At 42.3% G+C, this 26,553-nt stretch overlaps 1 protein-coding gene across 1 annotated transcript in view; it reads left to right on the forward strand.

Moving 5' to 3' along the window:
- Positions 1–1,328: 1,328 nt before the first annotated feature.
- Positions 1,329–26,553, forward strand: part of SEMA3A (semaphorin 3A) — a 303,398-nt gene continuing 278,173 nt past the window's right edge. The window contains exon 1 of the mRNA XM_067468901.1: positions 1,329–1,995. Coding sequence (XP_067325002.1) covers positions 1,881–1,995 — 115 coding nt within the window. The 5' untranslated portion in view covers positions 1,329–1,880. The remainder of the gene's footprint in view (positions 1,996–26,553) is intronic.

Consider the following 26,553-nt stretch of genomic DNA (forward strand, 5'->3'; position numbering starts at 1 on the left):
TGGTGACCCCCAACCATAGCATTATTTTCATTGCTACTTCATAACTATAATTTTGTTACTGTTATGAATTGTCATGTAAAATCTGATATGCAGGATGTATTTTCATTCACTGGACACAATCACCCAATACACCCAAATCTGAATACTGGTGGAATTGGGGGAGGGATTTATTTTTGTCATTTGGGAGCTGTAGTTGCTGGGATTTATAGTTAACCTATATTCAAAGAGTATTCTGAACTCCACCGACAATGGAACTGAACCAAACTTGACACACAGAACTCCCACGGCCAACAGAAAATACTGGAAGGGTTTGGTGGCCATTGACCTTGAGTTTGAGAGTTGTAGTTCACCTACATCCAGAGGGCACTGTGGACTCAAACAATGATGGATCTGGACCAAACTTGGCATGAATATTCAATATGCCGAAATGTGAACTGGTGGAGTTTGGGGAAAATATGCCTCTACATTTGGGAGTTGTAGCTGCTGGGATTTATAGTTCACCTACAACCAGAGCGTTCTGAACCCTACCAACAATAGAACTGGGCCAAACTTTCTACACAGAACCCCTATGACCAACAGAATATGTGTTTTCTGATGGTCTTCAGTGATCCCTCTGACACCCCCTCGCGACCTCCACAGGGGTCCCGACCCCCAGGTTGAGAAACACTGGACTATGGTGTAGCGTTGGCTATCAGTTTTTGTTCTATATTCTGTGGCTGAGTGCTATCTTTATGTTGTATATTTTGGACTATTAAAACGGCCAGAAAGTAAGTTTTAATTAAACTGTTTGATACAAACTGGGTGTTTGTTTGATTCACCTCTGCCTAAATAATGGCAGAGCCCTACCAATGTGACAATAGATTTTTGGGGGGAATTTTCAAAGTTTTTATAAACAACATATTTTTGGGGTGGGTGTTTTTTTACTGACACAAAAACATTTTTTTTCAAAGAAACGTACATGAGCTATGAAACGAATTTAACAAAATTGATCCAACTTAGGACAAGTAATGAAAAAATGGCATGCCTCTACCAAACATCCAAAGTTCCCCTTACCAGGAAGAATCCCCTTCCCAGAAAGTAAGTGCTGTTTTAATTAAACCGTTTGATACAAACTGGGTGTTTGTTTGATTCACCTCTGCCTACATAACCAAACATCCAAAGTTGAAAGATTCCCCTTACCACACAAAAAAATGAGGAAAAACGAGTGCCATTTGAAGGAAAAAATTTATAGCTCCCTGCTCAGTGCTCAAAAGCTTTTGACTAGATGCTTTTTGCATTTGTTTGGGTGACAGCAGGAGGAAGGGAAGTGGGCTGTGCTTCGCTTGTTTCTCCCATTGTCAGGGAGGGGGAAGAGGGAGGGGAGAGAAACTCTGCAGATTCCTGTACCATCTCTCTCTCTCTCTTCCTCTGTCTGCATGAGTACAGGAGAACTCAGGATTGCTGCGCCTTTCTCTCTCTTTCTCTCTCTCTCCCACTCCTCTTTCTCTCCCTCCAATTTCTCTCTCTCTTTCTCTCCAATTTCTCTCTCTCTCTCTCCCTGCAATTGAAGCCGGAGGGGATCAAGAGGACGGGATTGGCTTGTGCCAGAAGGCGAGCACAGAGAGAAGATCGAGGAAGAAAGAGAGCTTGGAAAGCAGCCGCAGAGGAAAGCCAAGCTGCCTCTCTTGTCAATTCTCTGGTCCATTTGGTCGGGGAAGAAGAGCTCTGGAAGTTTGCTGCTCTTGTCTTCGCCGGAGATGCTCCAAAGCTGGCCAAAGCTGTGCTTTTGACCCGGCTCACCTGTTACCGCGGGGTGTTGGTTTTCTCTCTCGCTTTTGGGAACTTCTGGACGGATCTTCGGAAGAAGAAGAGGCAGTGGCGGGGCTTCTCGGAGGAGCAGCATGGGCTGGATCGGGTGGATCGCTTGCCTTTGCTGCTGGGGATGGGGAGTCTTCCTTGCGGCACAAGGACAGCATGCCAAGAGCGACGTGCCGCGGCTAAAACTGTCCTACAAAGGTGAGCCTGCCTCCTTCCCTCCTTCTCTCCTTCCCTGCCTTGCGAGAGCCTCTTTCGCTCAGTCCGATGCGTCTTTTATGCGAGGTTTCCTCGCCAACCTTCTTTTTGCTTCTATGACTTGCTCCTTCCCTCCTTTCCCTCCTTCCCTGCCTTGCGGGAGCCTCTTTCGCTCAGCCTGATGCGTCTTTTATGCGAGGTTCCCCCGCCAACCTCCGTTTGCTTCTGTGACTTGCTTTGTTGGGGGGTGAGGGGTGGTCCTTCTCTCTTTTGATAGAAGGGCAAAGAGAGAGAGGGTTTGGGAGTCCAGGGGTTGGTTATTTTTGGGGGGGGGGGTGCGACCATTTCATCCCCTTGGAAAGTCGACGCGTTGGCTGAGCCCAAGCGAGGAAGGGAGAATGGAAAGGAACGGCAAGGCGCTCTTCCCAAGTTCCTCCAGCCGGGCACACCCCCCTTTCCCTTCCCTCCAGCCCCCCCCCCCTTTCCTTTTGAGAGGACTTTAAGAGCGGATGGAGCAACCCTTGGCTTTCAGGATAGGTCCACATATATACACACACACACATATATATACACTCAATAATAATAATAATAATAAAATTTCTCATCCGCACTCCACTGGAGACTTTTCCTCTTGTGTGTGTGTGTGGATGAGCAATTTATTATTATTATTATTATTATTATTATTATTATTATTATTATTATTATTGGCTTTCAGGATAGGTCCACACATATATATACACACACACAAGAGGGAAAGTCTCCAGTGGAGTGCAGATGAGCATTATTATTATTATTATTATTATTATTATTATTATTATTATTGGCTTTCAGGATAGGTCCACACATATATATACACACACACAAGAGGGAAAGTCTCCAGTGGAGTGCAGATGAGCATTATTATTATTATTATTATTATTATTATTATTATTGGCTTTCAGGATAGGTCCACACATATATATACACACACACAAGAGGAAAAGTCTCCAGTGGAGTGCAGATGAGCAATATTATTATTATTATTATTATTATTATTATTATTATTATATACACACACAAGAGGAAAAGTCTCCAGTGGAGTGCAGGTGAGCATTATTATTATTATTATTATTATTATTATTATTATTATATACACACACAAGAGGAAAAGTCTCCAGTGGAGTGCAGATGAGCAATATTATTATTATTATTATTATTATTATTATTATATACACACACAAGAGGAAAAGTCTCCAGTGGAGTGCAGGTGAGCATTATTATTATTATTATTATTATTATTATTATTGACTTTCAGGATAGGTCCACTCATATATATATATATATACACACACAAGAGGAAAAGTCTCCAGTGGAATGCAGATGAGCAATATTATTATTATTATTATTATTATTATTATTGGGCTGTTGTAGGTTTTTTCGGGCTATATCGCCATGTTCTAGAGGCATTCTCTCCTGACGTTTCGCCAGCATCTATGGCAAGAATCCTCAGAGGTAGTGAGGTCGGTTGGAACTAGGAGAAAGGGTTTATATATCTGTGGAATGACCAGCGTGGGACAAAGGACTCTTGTCTGCTGGAGCTAGGTGTGAATGTTTCAACTGACCACCTTGATTAGCATACAATGGGCTGGAGCAAACTTTTGTTGAGAGGTAATTAGATGTCATTGTCCAGGCATGTAGCTGGGGGGGGGGGGGCTTGGGGGCCTTCAGCCCCCACCCAAAATTCTCAAGGCCTTACTGGTGCAGCAGTGGGTTAAAGCCCTGTGCCGGCAGGACTGAAGACTGACAGGTCGCAGGTTCGAACCCAGGGAGAGGCAGATGAGCTCCCCATATGAGCTCCAGCTCCTCATGCGGGGACATGAGAGAAGCCTCCCACAAGGATAATTAAAAAAACCATCAAAATCATCTGGGCGTCCCCTGGATAACGTCCTTGCAGACAGCCAATTCTCTCACAACAGGACACTACTGACACGACAAAAAAAAAATCATATCATGATCTGATCACCCTACTCAATACATCCTATATGCATGGGGGTATTGGGGTAACGATACAAAAGGTTTGCTAGGGTAGACCCTCTATCACTCGGACTCAGCCCCCCCCCCCCCCCCGAATCGAAATCCTGGCAACGGGCCTGCCTGGATGATTTGATGTTTTTATCATCCTTGTGGGAGGCTTCTCTCATGTCCCCGCATGAGGAGCTAGAGCTGATAGAGGGAGCTCATCCGCCTCTCCCAAGATTCGAACCTGCGACCTGATGGTCTTCAGTCCTGCCGGCTCAGGGGTTTAACCCACTGTGCCACCGGGGGCTCCATATTATATGATTATTATCATCCTCAATATTAAGAACAATGTTGATATTGTTAGAGGCGGCCCTAGGTAATTTTCAATGGTAAGCAAACAGTGTTTTGGCGCCCCCTCCCCAACCAATCATTGATATATATTTTTTTCTGTTCGTCGTGGGAGTTCTGTGTGCCATATTTGGTTCAATTCCATCATTGGTGGAGTTTAGAATGCTCTTTGATTGTAGGTGAACTATACATCCGGTAACTACAACTCGCATATGTCAAGGTCTATTTTCCCCCCAAGAGTGCCTCAAGAGCGCCCATGGGGAAAATCAACTATACTGAAAATGCTTACTTTGCGTAATGGGTTGAGCCGCCCCTGAATATTGTTAATATCAATATTAATAATTAATATTAATATTAATAAGTATTAAACTATTATTATCATAATAATCAATAACAATGTTCTTATTAATAATTTTATTAATATTATTACTATTGTTAATACTATTATTATAAATAATAATAATAATAATAATAATAATATAATACTTTATTTATATCCTGCCCCTCTCCGCAAGGGCTCAGGGCAGCTCACCATAAAATCAAGTCACAATGCATCCATAAGCTGGAACCAAAAAGACAAGACATCCTATATAACCAATAACCATAAACAAATAAATTGAAAACAATCTATATAAATAAAAAATATAATGTTTCATGTGGTGTTAACATAATTCAAAAAGCACTGGACAAATTGAGACCAAATTTGGACACAATACACCTATCAGGCCAGCGAGTGACCATCACTCATAAAAACATTGGAAAACACAGCAGAAGAGACCTAAAAGCCAAAAAGCAAAAAATACATTTTTTTTGTCCTGTCAGGAGCGACTTGAGAAACTGCAAGTCACTTCTGGTGTGAGAGAATTGGCTGTCTGCAAGGACGTTGCCCAGGGGACGCCTGGATGATTTGATGTTTGTATCATTCTTGTGGGAGGCTACTCTCATGTCCCCGCATGAGGAGCTGGAGCTGATAGAGGAGCTCATCCGCCTCTCCCCGGATTTGGACCTGCGACCTGTTGGTCTTCAGTCCTGCCAGCACAGAGGTTTAACCCACTGTGCCACCGGGGGCTCCAAAACAAAAAATACATTGGAACACACGCACAGAACCACATACACACACACACACACACACATATATATATATACACAAACACACACATATACACACATATATACACACACAAAACACAGACTGGGCCACAGCAATCCATGGCAGGGGACAGCTAGAATCAGAATAAATAAGTAATAAATTTGAATAAATATTATTATTAGTATTATTAATATTAGCATTGATGTTGCTAATTATTCATATTGATATCACTAATATTATTATTTATTACATGTACGTAACATTACAGCACACATGCACCTTAGGTCCAAGTGTCTGGGATTCACCTCTGAATATTGAGCTCAGGATATTAGATGTATTTTCATAGAATGCGTACCGTTCTGAGAAGTTTTGCCTTTTACAGCATGTGGATATTCTGTCCAAATTAAGGCTTTTCCTGTACTTTTTTGAGCTTTCTTGGAATGCCTCCAAGAGCACCAACCACTATTGGTAGTACTATTGTTCTCTTTTGCCATAGTCGTCCAGTTTCAATGTGTAAGTCCTTATATTTTGTGACCTTTTTCAGCTTATTGTTGTAGTTATTATTATTATTAATTATTATTGCCAGCCATCCCACTGTATTGTGGATGTGTGGAGGATACCAAGCAAGCCCTGGAAAGCTGGCACTCTGGAGAAGTGTGAATGATGAGCATATTATTATTATTATTATTATTATTATTATTATTATTATTATTAGTTGTCCCCTGCCATGCATTGCTGTGGCCTGCTCTGTGTTTATGTGTTTTGTGTGTGTGTATATATATTTGTGTATATATGTGTGTTTGCATATATATATATATATATGTGTGTGTGTGTGTGTGTGTGTGTGTGTGTGTGTGATTTTGCGCATGCATTGTAATGTATTTTTTTATTTTTAATCTCTTATGCTGTATTTTTCAGTGTTTTTATGAGTGATGGTCACTCATTGGCCTGATAGGTGTATTGTGTCCAAATTTGATGTCAGTTTGTCCAGTGGTTTTTGAGATATGTTAGTCCCACAAATGAACATTACATTTTTATTTATATAGACTAGCTGTCCCCTGCCATGCGTTGCTGTGGCTCAGTCTGGTGATCTGGAAAATAAAGTAATTAGCAAGTGTTGGTTTCTAATATATGTAATTTCTTGATGCTTGCGGGTAAACAGTATTTCTTGTTGTTTCTTTGTCAGTGTTGATGTGGAGAGTGTCTGGTTTGCCTAATCTGGCATATGCAACATATCATATATTCTTGGAGCCCCCGGTGGTGCAGTGGGTTAAATCCCTGTGCTGGCAGGACTGAAGACCGACAGGTCGCAGGTTCGAATCCAGGGAGAGGCGGATGAGCTCCCTCTATCAGCTCCAGCTCCTCATGCGGGGACATGAGAGAAGCCTCCCACAAGGATGATAAAAACATCAAATCATCCAGGCGTCCCCTGGGCAACGTCCTTGCAGACGGCCAATTCTCTCACACCAGGAGTCACTCCTGACACAACAAAAAGAAAATCATATTCTTTAGGGGTCCCTTTCAAATCTATGATATATCTCTCTCTGTGTGAATCATATCTATCTGTATATATCTATGGCTGGATGGCTCTTTGTCTGGCGGGCTCTGATTACATTTTCTTGCCCTGGTGACGAGAGTTGGACTGGATGTCCTTAAGTATTTTTTGTTGGTCATTGGGGTTCTGTGTGGGAAATTTTCCCCAATTCTGTCATTTGTGGGATTCAGAATGCTCTTTGATTGTAGATGAACTATATATCCCAGTAACTAAAAATCCCAAATGTCAAGGTCTATTTCCCCCAAACTCCATCTGTGTTCATATTTGGGCATATGGAATATTTGTGCCAAGTTTGGTCCAGATCCATCATTGTTTGAGTCCACAATGCTCTTTGGATGTAGGTGAACTACAATTCCCAAACTCAAGGTCAATGCTCACCAAAGCCTTCTAGTGTTTTCTTTTGGTCATGGGAATCCTGTATGCCATGTTTGGTTCAATGCCATAATTAGTGGAGCTCAGAATGCTCTTTGATTGTAGGTGAACTATAAATCCTAGCAACTACAACTCCCAAATGACAAAATCAAAAAATTTTGAGTGAAGGACATTTATTGGGTTGTTAGGTGTATGCTGTCCAAATTTGGTGTCAATTGGCCCACTGGTTTTTGAGTTCTGTTAATCCCGCAAACGAATATTACATTTTTATTTATATAGATTACCCGTCATAATTTTTTGTAATACACCATCAATTCTAAGATCCACTCAAATGTCAGTACTACAACCACCAACAAAAATACTTAAGATACACCTGCAATTCTAAGACACATCCCATTTCTTGAGATGTTTGTATAAGGGACAAAAAGTGCATCTTAGAACTGAAGAAATACAGAATCAATATTTGCCAGCCATCAAAAACTGTGAGAAGGGGATGGAACCAGTTCAGGAAAGTTGGTGTTTCTTCCTTTGGGGGGGGGGGGGGGAGGTGGATATTTGTGCCATGTTGAGTTATGTCAACATGGCATAACATGTATATACATGTTGGAGGGATAGAATCATAGAATCAAAGAGTTGGAAGAGACCTCATGGCCCATCCAGTCCAACCCCCTGCCAAGAAGCAGGAATATTGCATTCAAATCACCCCTGACAGATGGCCATCCAGCCTTTGTTTAAAAGCTTCCAAAGAAGGAGCCTCCACCACACTCCGGGGCAGAGAGTTCCACTGCTGAATGGCTCTCACAGTCAGGAAGTTCTTCCTCATGTTCAAATGGAATCTCCTCTCTTGTAGTTTGAAGCCATTGTTCTGCGTCCTAGTCTCCAAGGAAGCAGAAAACAATCTTGCACCCTCCTCCCTGTGGCTTCCTCTCACATGTTTATACATGGCTATCATATCTCCTCTCAGCCTTCTCTTCTTCAGGCTAAACATGCCCAGTTCCTTAAGCCGCTCCTCATAGGGCTTGTTCTCCAGACCCTTGATGATTTTAGTCGCCCTCCTCTGGACACATTCCAGCTTGTTAATATCTCTCTTCAATTGTGGTGCCCAGAATTGGACATAATATTCCAGGTGTGGTCTAACCAAAGCGGAATAGAGGGGTAGCATGACTTCCCTAGATCTAGACACTATGCGCCTACTGATGCAGGCCAAAATCCCATTGGCTTTTTTCGCCGCCACATGACATTGTTGGCTCATGTTTAACTTGTTGTCCACAAGGACTCCAAGATCTTTTTCACACGTACTGCTCTCAAGCCAGGCATCCCCCGTTCTGTATCTTTGCATTTCATTTTTTCTGCCAAAGTGGAGTATCTTGCATTTGTCCCCGTTGAACTTCATTTTGTTAGTTTTGGTACATTTCTCTAATCTGTCAAGATCGTTTTGAATCCTGCTCCTGTCCTCTGGAGTATTGGCTATCCCTCCCAATTTGGTGTCATCTGCAAACTTGATGATCATGCCTTCTAACCCTTCATCTAAATCATAAATAAAGATGTTGAACAGGACTGGGCCCAGGACGAAACCCTGTGGCACTCCACTTGTCACTTCTTTCCAAGATGAAGAGGAAGCATTGGGGAGCACCCTCTGAGTTCATCCATTTAACCAATGACAGATCCACCTCACCGTAGTTTTGCCTAGCCCACATTGAACTAGTTTGTATGCACGTATTTAACTGTTCCGTTTATATCCTGCCCTTCATGCTTCTTTTTATTTCATTTTCCCCTCCTTTTTTCTCATTTTTGTTGTTGTTGGATTTTGTTTTTGTTTGGTCTTGCTAAACAACCAAAGACCTGGGATTAATTAAGTCCTGACACACATGAGGGTGGAAGTATTACAGCAAATGGGGTGCCCTTGAATTACAGGATGTGGAGCAGGACGTGTTAACTGCTTGTAAGATGACAAGTTAAGTGATGCTAGTAAGACGTCATTGACACCCCTTGGCTCAGCAAGTTGAATACCTGGTGATGTTTCCAAAGAACAATGGTATAAGTGCGCATATACTCCAAAACTAGAGTATGAGAGAAAGTGCAACTCTGTAACAATGTTTGAATCCCCCACAAAAAGATGCCTCAGTAACGAATCAAAAACAAAAACAAACAAGTTACCTTTTGCTGACTACTCAGAGGTGCAACTGTACTATCATACTCATGAGATCCCCTAAATGGATATGTAATGGATTATGATCTAATTAACTTCGGTGTTCTTATTTAAATACAATTACACAGACCGTAAAGGGATTAAGGTTGCTGATTGAAAACTATTTCATTACAGCTGCAGTCCTATGCTGTGTATTGTGTTATACACAGTTACCTAGAGGCACATTCAGTAGAATTTGGTGGGAATGAGCCAAGCATTCATTGGATTACACTGTTAGGCTGAAATCCTATGTGCACTTACCTGCGAGTCAGCTCCACAAAACATTAGTATCGGACAGGCATGTAGCCGGGGGGGGGGGGGGGGAGGGGGCTTGAGGGGCTTCAGCCCCCCCTCTCGAAATTCTCATGGTGGTTCACGAAAAGGCCTTACTGGTGCATTATTCAAACTGTTATGTTTATTCATATCATGATCCGATCACCATACTCACTATATCCCATATGCATGGGGGTATTGGGATAACGATACAAAAGGTTTGCTAGGGTAGACCCTCTTTCACTCAGACTCAGCCCCACCCCCCGAAACAAACTCAGCCCCCCCCCCCCCCCCCGAATCAAAATCCTGGCTACGGGCCTGGTATCGAACTAAACTTTCAAGTCAAAATGCACATGACTGCACTGTTAAAGCCTAATTGAGGCTGCGTGTTGTCTTGTGGGCGATCCAGTACAACCCCTTGCTGAGAAGCAGGAAAATCACATTCAAAGCACCCCTGGCAGATGACCATCCAGCCTCTGTTTGAAGCCTCCAAAGGAGAAGCTTCCACCACACTGTGGCAGAGAATTCACTTCCCTTCACTTTATTTCTTAATTAGTCGCTCTCCACCAAAGTGCTCCAAGCGACTTACAATTTAAAATAGCATTTCACAATATAAAAACATTCAACAGTGACTATTTGGCAAATTAGATGTGGTTACTTAAATGCACAACCAAACAGCCAAGTCTTGAGCGCTTTTACAAAAGGTTGCAACTCCGACATTGCTCTAACATATGGAGGCAATGAGTTCCACAGAATTGGAGCATAGATCGTAAAAGCTCTATGCCTTGTAGTTTCCAGATGTACCTCCCTAGGGCTCGGTATGTATAAGAGATTTTGCTGGGTGGATCGAGGTGATCACTGATGGAAAAATGGAACGAGGCGGTCCCTAAGATATAAAGGTCCTTGGCCATTTTGAGCTCTAAATATCAGGATCAGTATCTTGTAAGGGATCTGATGTTCTATTGGTAGCCAATGCAGCTGCAGAATCGGTGTAATATGGGATCTTATAGATCAGTGGTTCTCAACCTTCCTAATGCCGTGACCCCTTAATACAGCCCCTCGTGTTGTGGTGACCCCCAAGCATAATATTGTTTTCATTGCTACTTCATTAGAGTCATTTTACTACTGTTATAAATCGTAATGTAAATATCTGATATGCAAGATGTATTTTCATTCACTGGACCAAATTTGGCACAAATACCCAATGCAACCACATGTAAATGCTAGTGGGGTTGGGGGAGGATTGATTTTGGAATTTTGGGAGTTGTAGTTGCTGGGATTTATAGTTCACTTCTAATCAAAGAGCATTCTGAACTCCATCAGTGAAGGATTTGCACCAAACTTGGCTCCCATGACCAATACAAAACACTGGAAGGGTTTGATGGGCATTGATCTTGGGTTTGGGAGTTGTAGTTCACCTATATCCAGATAGTACTGTGGACTCATGCGATGGTGGATCTGGACCAAACTTGGCAGGAATACTCAATATGCCCAAATGTGAACACTGGTGGAGTCTGGGGAAAATAGATCTTGCCATTTAGGAGTTGTAGTTGCTGGGATTTATAGTTCACCTACAATCAAAGACCATTCTGAATGCCACCAATGATGGAACTGAACCAAACTTGGCACACAGAACTCCCATGACCAACTGGAAGAGGTTGATGGGCACTGACCTTGACTTTTGGAGTTGTAGTTCACCTACATCCAGAGAGCACTGTGAACTCAAACAATGATGGATCTGGACCAACCACATGTAAATGCTAGTGGGGTTGAGGGAGGATTGATTTTGTAACTTGGGAGTTGTAGTAGCTGGGATTTATAGTTCACCTATAATCAAAGAGCATTCTGAACTCCACCAACGATGGATTTGAAGCATTCTGAACCCTACCAATCATGGAATTGAACCAAACTTGACACACAGAACGCTCACGGCCAACGGAAAACACTGGAAGGGTTTGGTGGGTATTGATCTTGAGTTTGGGAGTTGCAGTTCACCTATGTCCAGAGAGCACTATGGACTCATGCAATGGTGGATCTGGACCAAACTTGGCACAAATACTCAATATGTGCAAATGTGAACACTGGTGGAGCTTGAGGAAAATAGAGCTTGACTTTTGGGAGTTGTAGTTGCTGGGATTTATAGTTCATTACAATCAAAGAACATTCTGAACTCCACCAACGATAGAATTGGCTCAAACTTCCCACATGGAATCCCCATGACCATCAGAAAATACTGTGTTTTCTGATGGTCTTTGGCGACCCCTCTGACACCCCTTCGCAACCCCTTCAGGGGTCCCGACCCCCAGGTTGAGAAACACTGTTATAGATGATCCCACTAGCAGCCTGGCTGCCACATTTTGGACCATCCGAATCTTCTGGGTTGTTGATTTTGTAAGGCCGGCATATAAGGCATTGCAATAGTCCAACCTAGTGGTGACTGTTGCGTGGATTACCGTGGATTACCGTTGCCAATGGTTCTACCGAAATGTTTGATGCCAATTTCCTTAGTACCCTAAGTGGGTACGATAATTCAAAGATGACCGTGACAACGTCCATGATGTGGACCGCTCCGGTCGCCCTTCTTTGATTACAGACGATTTGGTGGCTTCAGTTGAAGCGAGGATTCGTGAGAACAGGTGCTTCACAATAACAATAATAAAAATCTTTGAATTGTCGTACCCACTTACACACTTTGTTTTCACTCATAACAATATCACCGTACACTTCACAAATCTGTTGATGAATTTCTGCAGCAGGCAGGTTCCTTGCTGACAAAAACCATATCACTGAGCGAACCTCACATGCAGAGGGTGAGTTGATAGTCTTAAACATTTTTAAAGCACAGAACAGAACTGTACAGGTTAGCTACAGAGCGGAAACTGAGCACAGTTGTTCCCGAGGCATGCCGGTACACAACGCACACACTCATTGCAGTATGCGCGCGATCTACTAGTGTCTACAACAAAACGGACCTTACTTAAAAAATACCCCTCGTATTTTGCTATAATGCATTTCTGGGCTTGGCCCATGTAAGCCGCCCTGAGTCCCCTTTGGGGAGATGGTGGTGGGGTATGAATAAAGTTTATTTATTATTATTATTATTATTAGTAGTAGTAGTAGTAGTAGTAGTAGTACTAAATATGAGTGATCTGAGTTGCATGCATACCTCTACATGGCTTTTGCTTAGTTAGATTATCTGAGGCTCAGACTAATAGTTGGAGTGAGGAATTCAGTTTAGCAGTGTTGGCATTGCCATAAATATCGAGTTACTGGGAGACATGAGAGAATAAAGAAGGAGGGTTAATAAAACTTTGGATAATTAATTGTCCTTCTAATGCCTCATGCTGTGAATATGTCCTCAGTGAAATGAGCACAGCGGTTGCTTTAAGTGCTCTCTGTTATATTACCAGAAGGATGTTTTTGAGCAGCAGATTAATATGCTGTGAAGAGCATGGCGAGTTTTCGCATGACAGCACCACAAGGCATGTTCACACCACTGGGAACAACTCCGCTGGGTGTGTGTGCTGCTGCTGTTTTCAACTACTGCGCAGAACGTGGCAACATTGCCCTTTAGCAGGTTTCTTTTAGGGAGAGGAGGCCTGGTAATTTAACTAAATAAACTGTGAAATGAACAAGTGTCGGTGTGCCTGTGCGACCGTGTGTTTGTATAAAATGTCAAGCTCCATTTTCTATTTCTTATTGTATCGATTGTCATGGTAGTAGTCATGTTTGTGTGCTTGAGCAACTGGAATTGTGTTTTGGCTACAGCAAATATTTAAAGAATATTTAAAAATTCCTGATAAAATGCTTCATGTGACCCTCTTCGGTGCTTTATCATGACAAATGAGTGGTCGAGGGCAGTTAAAATAGCAAAAAAAAAAAAGCCTTTAAAACATTTTGTGGAGTGATTGATGAAATGTCAACCCCTGATTTCCTATGGTCACTTGTTTTCAAAAGTTTGCCATTAACTCTGTCATTTTCAGGTTGCTAGACAGAAGTTTCTCTGACCCTGCATTTCTCAAATACTTCTCAGTTCCTGTCACTTAGCCAATATATCCAATTAGAATCACCCTATGTGATGTGAGGAACTGTGAACCCTATCTAGAGGATCTTTCTTCTTCTGAGGAAAGAACTATTTCCTGAAAAGGCAAGGGAGGTGAGCATTTTAGGTGAGATCTGAAGAACCTTGCAGTGGCTTTCCCTAAACCTCCATGCTTGTTCTTCTCATCTCTTCAGAGCAAAAGGCTTACTCAGTTCTTGTGGGTTTTTTCGGGCTATATGCCATGTTCTAGAGGCATTTCTCCTGACGTTTCGCCTGCATCTATGGCAAGCATCATCAGAGGTGAGGTATGCTTGAACTGGGGAAAAAGGGGTTTATATATCTGTGGAATGACCAGGGTGCGACAAAGGGCTTTTGTAAGTTGGGCTAGGTGTGAATCTTTCAACTGACCACCTTGATTAGCATACAATGGGCTGACTGTGCCTGGAGCAAACTCTTCTTGAAAGGTGATTAGATGTCCCTGCCTATTTTTCTCTCTGCTGTTTTTGCTGTTGCAATTTTAGAATTTTTTTAATACTGGTAGCCAGATTTTGTTCATTTTCATGGTTTCTTCTTTTCTGTTGAAATTGTCCACATGTTTGTGGATTTCAGTGGCTTCTCTGTGTAGTCTGACATGGTGGTTGTGAGAGTGGTCCACCATTTTTGTGTTCTCAAATAATATGCTGTGTCCAGGTTGGTTCATCAGGTGCTCTGCTATGGCTGATTTCTCTGGTTGAAGTAGTCTGCAGTGCCTTTCATGTTCCTGGATTCGTGTTTGGGCGCTGCGTTTGGTGGTCCCTATGTAGACTTGTCCACAGCTGCATGGTATACGGTAGACTCCTGCAGAGTCTACCGTATACCAAGGCTTACTGTTCACTCACTACATCCCACAGTAATGTATCTGTGAAATAGAGGATTTGAAATTGCTTTAGATGTGGAGGCTGTGACCAAAGTCTTGTTCAGACATTGGTGTAAAAATAGTAGTACAAGTATTTTTTTAGAGGTTATTACAGGTGACAAATGCATGCATAGCCCTTTTTCTTCATTTTTACCTGATTAATAGGGAGCAGGAGCAGTGGGTTAAAGTGCTGAGCTGCTGAGCTTATTATTATTTTTTTTATTTCGCGTATTTTTACCCCACCCTTCTCAACTCCCGAGGGGGGACTCAGCTTACAAAAAGGCACAATTTGATGCCAACACAAACAATAAGATAAAAACATATATCAACAGCAATTACAAAACAATTAAAACAATCAATTATACATCACAATCCATAAAACGAGTCTAATGCTCAACGTTCACCAGCTCAGAGTCCGTAAATTCATTCCACATTGTCCAATCCGATCAATTCTAGTCGTCAATTGTCCTTTGTCTATCTGCCAGATTACCAAAGGCCTGGTCCCATATCCATGTTTTCAGTTTCCTCCTAAAAGAGAGGAGGGATGTTGATGACCTAATTTCCCTGGGAAGTGAATTCCACAGGCGAGGGGCCACCACCGAGAAGGCCCTGCTCCTCGTCCCCATCAACCTCACTTGTGATAGAGGTGGGGCCGAGAGCAGGGCCTCCGCAGAAGATCTTAAACTCCAAGGTGGGACATAGAAGGAGATGCGTTCGGACAGATACGCTGGGCCGGAACCGTATAGGGTTTTGTAGGTCAAAACCAGCAATTTGAATTGTGCTTGGAACTGGATAGGCAGCCAGTGGAGCTGACATAACAGAGGGGTGGTATTCTCCCTGCATGATGCTCCGGTGAGTAATCTGGCTGCCGCCCGCTGGACAAATTGAAGTTTCAGTCTTCAAAGGCAACCCCACGTAGAGTGTGTTGCAGTAATCTATTAGGGATGTAATAAGAGTGTGGACCACTGTGGCCAGATCTGACTTTCCAAGGTACGGGCGCAGCTGGCGCACAAGTTTTAATTCTGCAAAAGCTCTCCCGGCCACCACCGAGACCTGGGGTTCCAGGCTCAGCGATGAATCCAGGATCACACCCAAGCTGTGAACCTGCATCTTCAGGGGGAGTGTAACCCCATCTAACACAGGCTGTAACCCTATGCCCTGTTCAGTCTTACGACTCACCAGTAGGACCTCTGTCTTGTCTGGATTTAATTTCAATTTGTTAGCTCTCATCCAGTCCGACACAGCAGCCAAGCACCAGTTCAGGGTTTGGACAGCCTCCTTGGTGACAGGTGAGAAGGAGTGACAGATTTGGACATCATCTGCATAGAGATAACACCTCATTCCAAAACTCGGGATGATCTCCCCCAGCGGCTTCATGTAACTTGTTGACCAAAAGGTCAAAGGTTCGAATCCAAGGTGTGGCGTGAGTTTCTGCTGTCAGCCCCAGCTTCTGCCAACCTAGCAGTTTGAAAACATACAAATGTGAGTAATATTTAAATTTAATTTAAATATTTAAATTAATTTAAATATTTAAAAAAATAGGTACTGCTCCGACGGGTAGGTAACAGCGCTCCATGCAGTCATGCTGGTCACATGACCTTGGAGGTGTCTACGGACAATGCCCACTCTTCGGCTTAGAAATGGAGATGAGCACCACACCCTAGAGTCGGACACGACTGGACTTAATGTCAGGGGAAAACTTTTACCTTTACCTAATAGGGAGCAATGATCACTGGGTGAACTCAAGGCCTTGGTGTCCAATGCACAATTGGGATACAGGGATATTACACTAAGCTAAAAAGTGTACTCACTTATACTCACATATAAGTCTTTAAAAATAGTCAAAAATTCAGGCTAAAAACACTTCATCAACTTATCCACAGGTCAATATGCATAGTATCCCTTTTTTTAGTGGAGTGGTGAAAGACCTGAGTTTAGTTTAAGTTGATTTGTATGTAAGTCAGAATTGGTACATATTAAGTATAACTTAACTTAAGCATATATGTATGTGTGTATAGATAGATAGAGATAGATAGATAGATAGATAGACAGACAGACAGACAGATAGACAGACAGATAGACAGACAAACAGACAGACAAACAGACAGGCAAATAAATAGATGCTGGTCTATGACCGCAATAAATATTTTTTTATTTGATATATGTGTGTGTACACCACACACACACAACTCTGGATAGCATAGGGAAGGGTTAACACCCTTATGATGTTTGTTTTGCTGTCTGTGCCCCTGTTTAGAACGTTTCATCTCACTTTCTGTCCCTGGGATAATTGGATTTGGAAAAAAAAAATGTCTTGTTGTGGAAACAAGGCTTGGTGAGAAAACTTCAGTGCAGAGCCCTTTTTCCTATGAAAACTCTTTCAGGCATGTAACTTTCTGCCCTGGAGTGTGATGGAGGCTCCTTCTTTGGAAGCTTTTAAACAGAAGCTGGATGGCCATCTGTCAGGGGTGCTTTGAATGCAAATTTCCTGCTTCTTGTCAGATGGTTGGACTGGATGGCCCATGAGGTCTCTTCCAACTCTATGATTCTATGATTCCCTTCCTAGGGGCAGATTCCTCTCACTTTCTGTTGTCTCACCTCCGTTCTGAACTATGAGTCACTTATCAGCTGGATGTTTGTAACTTGGGGACTGCCTGTATTATTTCTTCTGTGGCATCATTTCTGGCCTTTTTCAATCATTTATGTGTGAATGCTCTTCACTTGGTTTCTTATTACTGCAACATGTTTCAGACCTGACTCTGAACTTGGACCATACTGTACTGTACTGTAAAGCTAATATGAAAGACTTCCTTGTGTGAGTTTCTAGTCTGGCTCAATAAGTTTGCTGCCTGAGACAACAGATAAGGACAACTTTCACATGCAGAAGTTGGTGACAGGGCACCAAACCTTACTTCAAGACTGACAATGGGAAAGTATATTCTCCTTATATAAGAGAAATAGTTAATTTAGAACATGCATGGTAGGCTGGGAGACACAACTTCCCCCTTGTAGGGCACATCTACACTGATCACTGAGGGAGGTATGATGATGGATCAGCACTATAGTGGCATAACACTTAAGTTAATTTGGGGAAACATCTGGATCCTGCAACAAGACTTGGGTTGTCCCCTGAGTTAGGGGTTGTCAAGGCAGCTGGGCTGGTTCCTGACCAGAACCTATGGTAGCTGTCTTGACTGCCATCCTATGTTCTTTGGGCTCAGGCAGCCTGGGGATGTGGGATGGCAGTCCCCTCTTATCCCTTCCCCTCTTGTTGCTGTTGGGCTCAATCTAGTGTCCTGGATGTTGGATCAGGTCTACTATGCTGGTCAGGATAAGGACCCATAGACAGTGATTCTCAGATAACCTGATGTCTCCACAATAGGTTTTTTTTTCTTCCTGATCCAAAGGCCAGAAACATAATTGTTTTTACTAACTGCAACTGTTTCTTTCTTTTCTGGAAACTTGCTGCAAACCAAGGACCAATAATTTGAGACCTGGCACTGGTTCATGGACAATCGTTTCCAGTAACACTGATCTAAGAGACAAAAATACCCAGGGGGGCTTAGAAGGAACATCTGTGTAGGCTTCCAGCGCTTACATCTGTCACCTGAGGTAGCCCCATCTGGCTCTGTTCCATGCTGGTATTTATCAAGTGATGAACATATACTTGTCAAAGACAACTTTCTTGCTGTTTTTTGACATATGGTCACCAATTGGATAAGGGACCGTTCAGATAACCCTAGTATTAATAGCCTATCTCAGGTCTTTAAACACTGAAATCATGGGTTGTTGTAGGTTTTTCCGGGCTATATGGCCATGTTCTGGAGGCAATTTTTCTCCTGACGTTTCACCTGCATCTATGGCAAGCATCCTCAGAGATAGTGAGGTCTGTTGGAAGTAGGAAAAATGGGTTTATATATCTGTGGAATGACCAGGGTAATGTTTCAGCTGATCACCTGGAAGCGCCTGGGGGGAATCTCTTGTTGAGAGTGATTTTATGTGCCTGGTTGTTTCCTCTCTGCTGTTTTGCTGTTGTAATTTTAGAGTTTTTTTAATACTGGTAGCCAGATTTTGTTCATCTTCATGGTTTCCTCCTTTCTGTTGAAATTGTCCACATGCTTGTGGATTTCAATGGCTTCTCTGTGTAGTCTGACATGGTGGTTGTGAGAGTGGTCCAGCATTTCTGTGTTCTCAAATAATATGCTGTGTCCAGGTTGGTTCATCAGGTGCTCTGCTATGGCTGAAATCATGGTTTCCTGGATTGATTAAATGCAACTCTGTTGTGGTCTTACTCTTTTTCTATTGACTTCAACTTTATCTATCACTATTGTCTTCTCTAATGAGTGATATTTCTCAAGAAGCATCCAAAGTATGATAGCCTCCATTTATTCATTGTGGCTCCAGGGAGAATTCAGGTTTAGGCCTCTTCTTCACTGCCATATACAATCCAGATTACCTACTCTGAACTGGATTATATGGCAGTGTAGACTCATATAATCCAGTTCAAAGCAGGTAATGTGGATTCTCTGTTTTGATCGGAGCCCCCGGTGGTGCAGTGGGTTAAACCCTTGTGCCGGCAGTACTGAAGATCGACAGGTCACAGATTCGAACCCGGGGAGAGGCGGATAAGCTCCCTTTATCAATTCCCGCTCCTCATGTGGGGACATGAGAGAAGCCTCCCAGAAGGATGATAAAAACATCAAATCATCCGGGCGTCCCCTGGCAATGTCCTTGCAGACGGCCAATTTTCTCACACCAGAATCGACTTGCAGTTTTTCAAGTTGCTCCTGACACAAAAAAAACCCCAGTACACACAAACCTCTCTTCTTGGAGACTCAGCCTTTACACAAAATAGTGGTGTATGGGGAGGGAAGGGGGTGCGTTTGATATGGGAGGCAGGGGAGAAAGCTGAGAGGCAATTGAAGTCGCTCCTGACATGACAAAAAAAATTGAGAACACAGAAATGCTGGACCACTCCAACAACCACCATGTCAGACTACACAGAGAAGCCATTGAAATCCACAAGCATGTGGACAATTTCAACAGAAAGGAGGAAACCATGAAAATGAACAAAATCTGGCTACCAGTATTAAAAAATACTCTAAAATTACAACAGCAAAACAGCAGTGAGGAAACAACCAGGCACATCTTAACACCTCTCAACAAAAGATTCCCCCAGGCTCAGCCAGGCCTTTCAATGCTAATGAAGGTGGTCAGTTAAAACATTCATACCAAGCTCTAGCAGAGAAGAGCTCTTTGCCCCACCCCAGTCATTCCACAGATATATAAACCCATTGTCCTAATTCCAACAGACCTCACTACCTCTGAGGATGCTTGCCATAGATGCAGGCAAAATGTCAGGAGAAAATGCCTCTAGAACATGGCCATATAGCCCGAAAAAAACCCACAAGAACCTAGTGATTCCAGCCATGAAAGCCTTCGACAACACACACAAAAAAAATCTGTTTTGCTAATCTGGATTATATGGCAGTATAGATGGGACCTTTGACAGTCCAAGATATCTAACAGAACTTTACTCCTTGATGACTACCAATTTAACATATAAGATGCATCAGTGGTTGAATTTTCTGCTTGCAGTGACCAGCGTGGACGTTCTCTCTTGTGTTCTTCTGCAGTGCCTTGTTTTGAAATGCTTTTCATTACTTATTACTACAACTCAAAAAGCAATAAATAATATTCTATAAATATGATCTGGGACTGAGTGTTGCTTTTTTCCCATTGATCCACTAAATAATAAATTGCCCGAGTCAAACATGATTTTTAAAATCATCATTAAAGTGTGAAGAAATGGGACAATAACGTTCATCCAGTGCTTCTCATTCCAATACTGAATGTGCAGTGAATATTTCAAGCTATTCAGTATCATTGTGGAGGTTTTCAGCTCTGGCATAGATTAAATTTCTAAATTCAGCTTTAATATCCTGCTCAAAGAGGGTTTGTGCCAATGCGGTGCTGGCTTTTTCACAGATGTGATTAAAAGATTAGTACCAACTGCTGCTTTTTCCTATTACCTCAATTTCAGTCTTTTCATTTTTGCTGCTCCACCATGCCTGGTTGCTTTATAACATCTTGTCTGATAAAGAGATAGGTCTTTTCTCAGAACTTTTGAAAGTTTTATTTGGTTTTAATAATTTTAAGTATGTGGATATTAGAATTTCCCTTAAATACGACACCAAATTGGGAGGGAGAGCCAATAGTCCAGAGGACAGGAGCAGAATTCAAAACGATCTTGACAGATTAGAGAGATGGGACAAAACTAACAAAATGAAGTTCAACAGTGACAAATGCGAGATACTCCACTTTGGCAGAAAAAATGAAATGCAAAGATACAGAATGCGGGACAATGCCTGGCTCGAGAGCAGTACGTGTGAAAAAGATCTTGGAGTCCTCGTGGACAACAAGTTAAACATGAGCCAACAATGTGATGTGGCGGCAAAAAAAGCCAATGGGATTTTGGCCTGCATCAATAGGAGCATAGTGTCTAGATCCAAGGAAGTAATGCTACCCCTCTATTCTGCTTTGGTTAGACCACATCTGGAATATTGTGTCCAATTCTGGGCACCACAATTCAAGAGAGATATTGACAAGCTGGAATGTGTCCAGAGGAGGGCGACTAAAATGATCAAGGGTCTGGAGAACAAGCCCTATGAGGAGCGGCTTAAGGAGCTGGGCATGTTTAGCCTGAAGAAGAGAAGGCTGAGAGGAGATATGATAGCCATGTATAAATATGTGAGAGGAAGCCACAGGGAGGAGGGAGCAAGCTTGTTTTCTGCTTCCTTGGAGACTAGGACGCGGAACAATGGCTTCAAACTACAAGAGAGGAGATTCCATCTGAACATGAGGAAGAACTTCCTGACTGTGAGAGCCGTTCAGCAGTGGAACTCTCTGCCCCGGAGTGTGGTGGAGGCTCCTTCTTTGGAAGCTTATAAGCAGAGGCTGGATGGCCATTTGTCAGGGGTGATTTGAATGCAATATTCCTGCTTCTTGGCAGGGGGTTGGACTGGATGGCCCATGAGGTCTCTTCCAACTCTTTGATTCTATGATTCTATGATTCTATGATTCTATATAGTTAGAGTATATGAATGTTGACTGGTGTTAAACACTCTTGCATAGCTGTACCCATTTATTAATGTTTCATTTAACAAGGGATTGGTGGTGTCCCATGGCACTCATGTCACTTGGATTTATTAATTTTTTTGTCGTGTCAGGAGCGACTTGAGAAACTACAAGTCGCTTCTGCTGTGAGAGAATTGGCCGTCTGCAAGAACGTTGCCCAGGTGACGCCTGGATGTTTTTGATGTTTTGCCCCTAGGAAGGGAAATTCATGTCTGAAAGAGTTATCATAGAAAAAAGGGCTCTGCACTGAAGTTTTCTCACCAATCCTTGTTTCCACAAGACAATTTTTTTTCCAAATCCAATTATCCCAGGGACAGAAAGTGAGATGAAATCTTCTAAACAGGGGCACAGAAAGCAAAACAAACATCACAAGGGTATTAACCCTTCCCTAGGCTATCCAGAGTTGTGTGTGTGTATGTGCGTGCACATACATATCAAATCAAAAAATATATTTATTATGGTCATAGACCAGCATGACCGTAATAAATATATTTTTTAATTTGATATGTGTTTGATATGTGTATTACGATCATAGACCAGCATGGAACCCCCAGTGGTGCAGTGGGTTAAACCCCTGTGCCGGCAGGACTGAAGACCGACAGATCGCAGGTTCGAATCCGGGGAGAGGCAGATGCGCTCCCTCTATCAGCTCCAGCTCCTCATGCGGGGACATGAGAGAAGCCTCCCACAAGGATGATAAAACACCAAAAACATCTGGGCGTCACCTGGGCAACATTCTTGCAGACGGCCAATTCTCTCACACCAGAAGTGACTTGCAGTTTCTCAGGTCGCTCCTGACACGACAAATAATAATAATAATAAAAATAGACCAGCATCTATCTATCTATCTGTCTTTCTATCTATCTATTAGGGCTGGGCAACCACGGAAAAATTTGTTTCTAAACTCGATTCGTTTTTAGGGGGTTTTTGCGTTTCGTTTTTTAAAAGAATTCTGAAATTTTTCTTTAAAAAAGTTCAAAATATACAAAATTTCAGAAATTATGAAACAATTACGAAACAATTACGAATCGATTCGTTAATGGCGGACGCGATTGCGCAATACGCTAAAAAAACCTCCAAATGGGACAGGGGGAACTTCTGAAACTTCCCTCTCCCTCTGTTTTTGACTGTTGGTGTGATAATTTATTTTTTTATCACTGATAAAACAAACAACAACTATAAAACTTGCACCAGACATACGGAAATAATAACGAAACAATTTCGAAACAATTTCGAAACGATTTCGAAACGATTTCGAAACAATTATGAAACAATTACGAAACGAATTGACAAATTCCTTTCGATTTTTAGTTGCTCCTGAATGGTTCAATATCGATTCGTAAGCTAATTTAAATACGAATCAATAACGAATTATGAAATTAACGAACGAAACCACCCAGCCCTACTATCTATCTATCTATCTATCTATCTATCTATCTATCTATTAGGGCTGGTCAATTCGTTTCGTTAATTCGTAATTCGTTAAAAAATTCGTTAATTTTTGAATTACGAAACGATTACAAAACTTTTTTTTAACCTGGAAGTGTTTTTAAATATCGAAACGGCAGGCGCCAAAAAATTTTGTATTTCCGTCCATTTCGGAAATACGTAAGATGGCCGCCTGCCGATGCTTGCTGGGAGCTCTCCTCTCTCGGCGCCGGCTGAGCAAGCGAGCGAGAGGGCGAGCGAGAGGGGCGAGTGAGTGGCGAGCAAGAGGGGCGAGCGAGCGGCGAGCGAGCGAGAGGGGCAAGCGAGCGGCGAGCGAGCGGCGAGCGAGAGGGCCCGCCAGAGTGAGTGCCTGCCTTCCCTCCTTAATAATAATTTTAATTTCTCCTCCCTATTCTACTAAATTAATAATTAAATTTTAAAAATATTTTTAAAATATTGAAAAAAAAAGGGCGCCATCTTTACAAAATGTTTTGTAAATATTTACGAAATTTCGTAAATACCGAACTTTTTTTTTGGAAAATTTTGTAATTATTTTAAATATTGAAACAAAAAAAACCCCAATTACAAATCGATTTTAGAAACAAATTTTTGCGTTGTTACCCAGGCCTACTATCTATCTATCTATCTATGCACACATACATATATGCTTAAGTTAAGTTATACTTAAAAATGTACCAATTCTGACTTACATACAAATCAACTTAAACTAAACTCTTGACTTTCACCACTTTACTCAAAAAAGGGATACTGTGCATATTGACCTGTGGATAAGTTGATGAAGTATTTTTAGCCTGAAATTTTGACTATTTTTAAAGATTTATATGTGAGTACATAGGGTATATTTGCCTCACTTTTTCTCTACAGTAGTAGCAAGCCAAAGCCCTATACACTTTTTAGCTTAGTGTAATGTCCCTGGATCCCAATTGTGCAAAGGACACCAAGGCCTTGAGTTCATCCAGTGAACATTGCTCCCTATTAATCAGGGTTTTTTGTTGTTGTTGTGTCAGGAGCAATTTGAGAAACTGCAAGTCACTTCTGGTGTGAAAGAATTGGCTGTCTGCAAGGATTTTGCCCAGAGGACACTCAGATGTTTTGATGTTTTACCATCCTTGTGGGAGGCTTCTCTCATGTCCCTGCATGAGGAGCTGGAGCTGATAGAGGGAGCTCATGCACTCTCCCCGGATGCAAACCTTCGACCTGTCGGTCTTCAGTCCTGCCGGCACAGGGGTTTAACCCACTGCGCTACCGGGGGCTCCATGCTTGGATGGTGAATCTACTTTTTTTGATTCCACATTTCACTATACAGCCCTAATACATTCAGCACCTTGGATAGCAGTTTTAAAGTGTGGATTAAAACAAAAAAGTATGGTGAATCTACTTTTTTGTTTTAATCCACACTTTAAATCTGCTATCCAAGGTGCTGAATGTATTAGGGCTGTGTAGTGAAATGTGGAATCATGAATTGTTTGTACTGTGGAACCCTTGTGTTGTATGGCTCTGTTGTATCACTTAATGTATAACTAAATACATACCAGTGTGCATGACTATGTTAATTTCATCTGCATGTACTTTGGGACAGGAGCCTAACTCTGCTTCTACAACTTTGAACTGAATGCAAATGTTCTGCATCATACAATAATGCAGAATAACTTCTATAGGTGGAACTATGCATGCACAAGACACTAATATGGGAATCTGGTCAGTGCCTTGTCAGATCTTTTAAAGATCAGACTGCAAACCCAAACCCAGAGCAGATTTACAAATACAGCACAAATCTGGGTTGTTGTAGGTTTTTTCGGGCTATATGGCCATGGTCTAGAGCAGGCATCCTCAAACTGCGGCCCTCCAGCTGTTTGGGCCTTCAACTCCCAGAATTCCTGACAATTGAACAAGCTTGTTAGGGCTTCTGGGAGTTGAATGCCCAAACAGCTGGAAGGTTGCAGTTTGAGGATGCCTGGTCTAGAGGCATTCTCTCCTGACATTTCGCCTGCATCTATGGCAAGCATCCTCAGAGGTAGTGAGATCTGTTGGAACTAGGAAAGTGTGTTTATATATCTGTGGAATGACCAGGGTGGGACAAAGGACTCTTGTCTGCTGGAGCTAGGTGTGAATGTTTCAACTGACCACCTTGATTAGCATATAATTGCCTGACAGTGCCTGGAGCAAACTTTTGTTGAGAGGTGATTAGATGTCCTTGTTTATTTCCTCTCTGTTGTGCTGTTGTAATTTTAGAGGTTTTTTTTTAATACTGGTAGCCAGATTTTGTTCATTTTCATGATTTCCTCCTTTCTGTTGAAATTGTCCACATGCTTGTGGATTTCAATGGCTTCTCTGTGTAGTCTGACATGGTGGTTGTTAAAGTGGTCCAGCATTTCTGTGTTCTCAAATAAAATGCTGTGTCCAGGTTGGTTCATCAGGTGCTCTGCTATGGCTGATTTCTCTGGTGGAAGTAGTCTGCAGTGCCTTTCATGTTCCTTGATTCGTGTTTGGGCACTGCCACGAGTGTCAAGACAAAGATCCACTCAAATTGTTCTTGCCATACATCAAGGGAACTACTGACCGCATAGGGAAGCTGATGAGGAAACACAACATACAAACTATCTACAGACCCACCAAGAAAATCCAACAAATGCTACGTTCAGCAAAGGACAAGAGGGATCCTCTCACTTCTGCAGGAGTCTACCATGTACCATGCAGCTGTGGGCAAGTCTATATAGGGACCACCAAATGCAGCATTGCCCAATGTTCACATCTAGCTCCAACAGACAAGAGTCCTTTGTCCCACCCTGGTCTTTCCGCAGATATATAAACCCTTTTTCCTAGTTCCAACAGACCTCACTACCTCTGAGGATGCTTGCCATAGATGCAGGTGAAACGTCAGGAGAGAATGCCTCTAGACCATGGCCATATAGCCTGAAAAAACCTACAACAACCCAGTGATTCCAGCCTTGAAAGCCTTCGACAATACACAGCACAGATCCCTCACCTAGAGATGATAGGTGAGAAATCACAATCCTGTTCTAATCCAGTAGCCACAGTTAAAATGAAGCCAGCAGCTCCTTTCATATGCAAATGTACTCTTCACCATCCTGGAGATGTTGTTGTTAGTGCTGTCAATAGCACAGAGGGTTGTTTAATCAGATAGTGACGTGCCAATTGGATGAATGAGATTCCATTTTATAAGTCTATTCCTAAGCATGTAAATGGTAAATGA

Source organism: Anolis sagrei, chromosome 5 (assembly GCF_037176765.1).
Source record: "Anolis sagrei isolate rAnoSag1 chromosome 5, rAnoSag1.mat, whole genome shotgun sequence".
Classification (NCBI taxonomy): Eukaryota; Metazoa; Chordata; class Lepidosauria; order Squamata; family Dactyloidae; genus Anolis; species Anolis sagrei.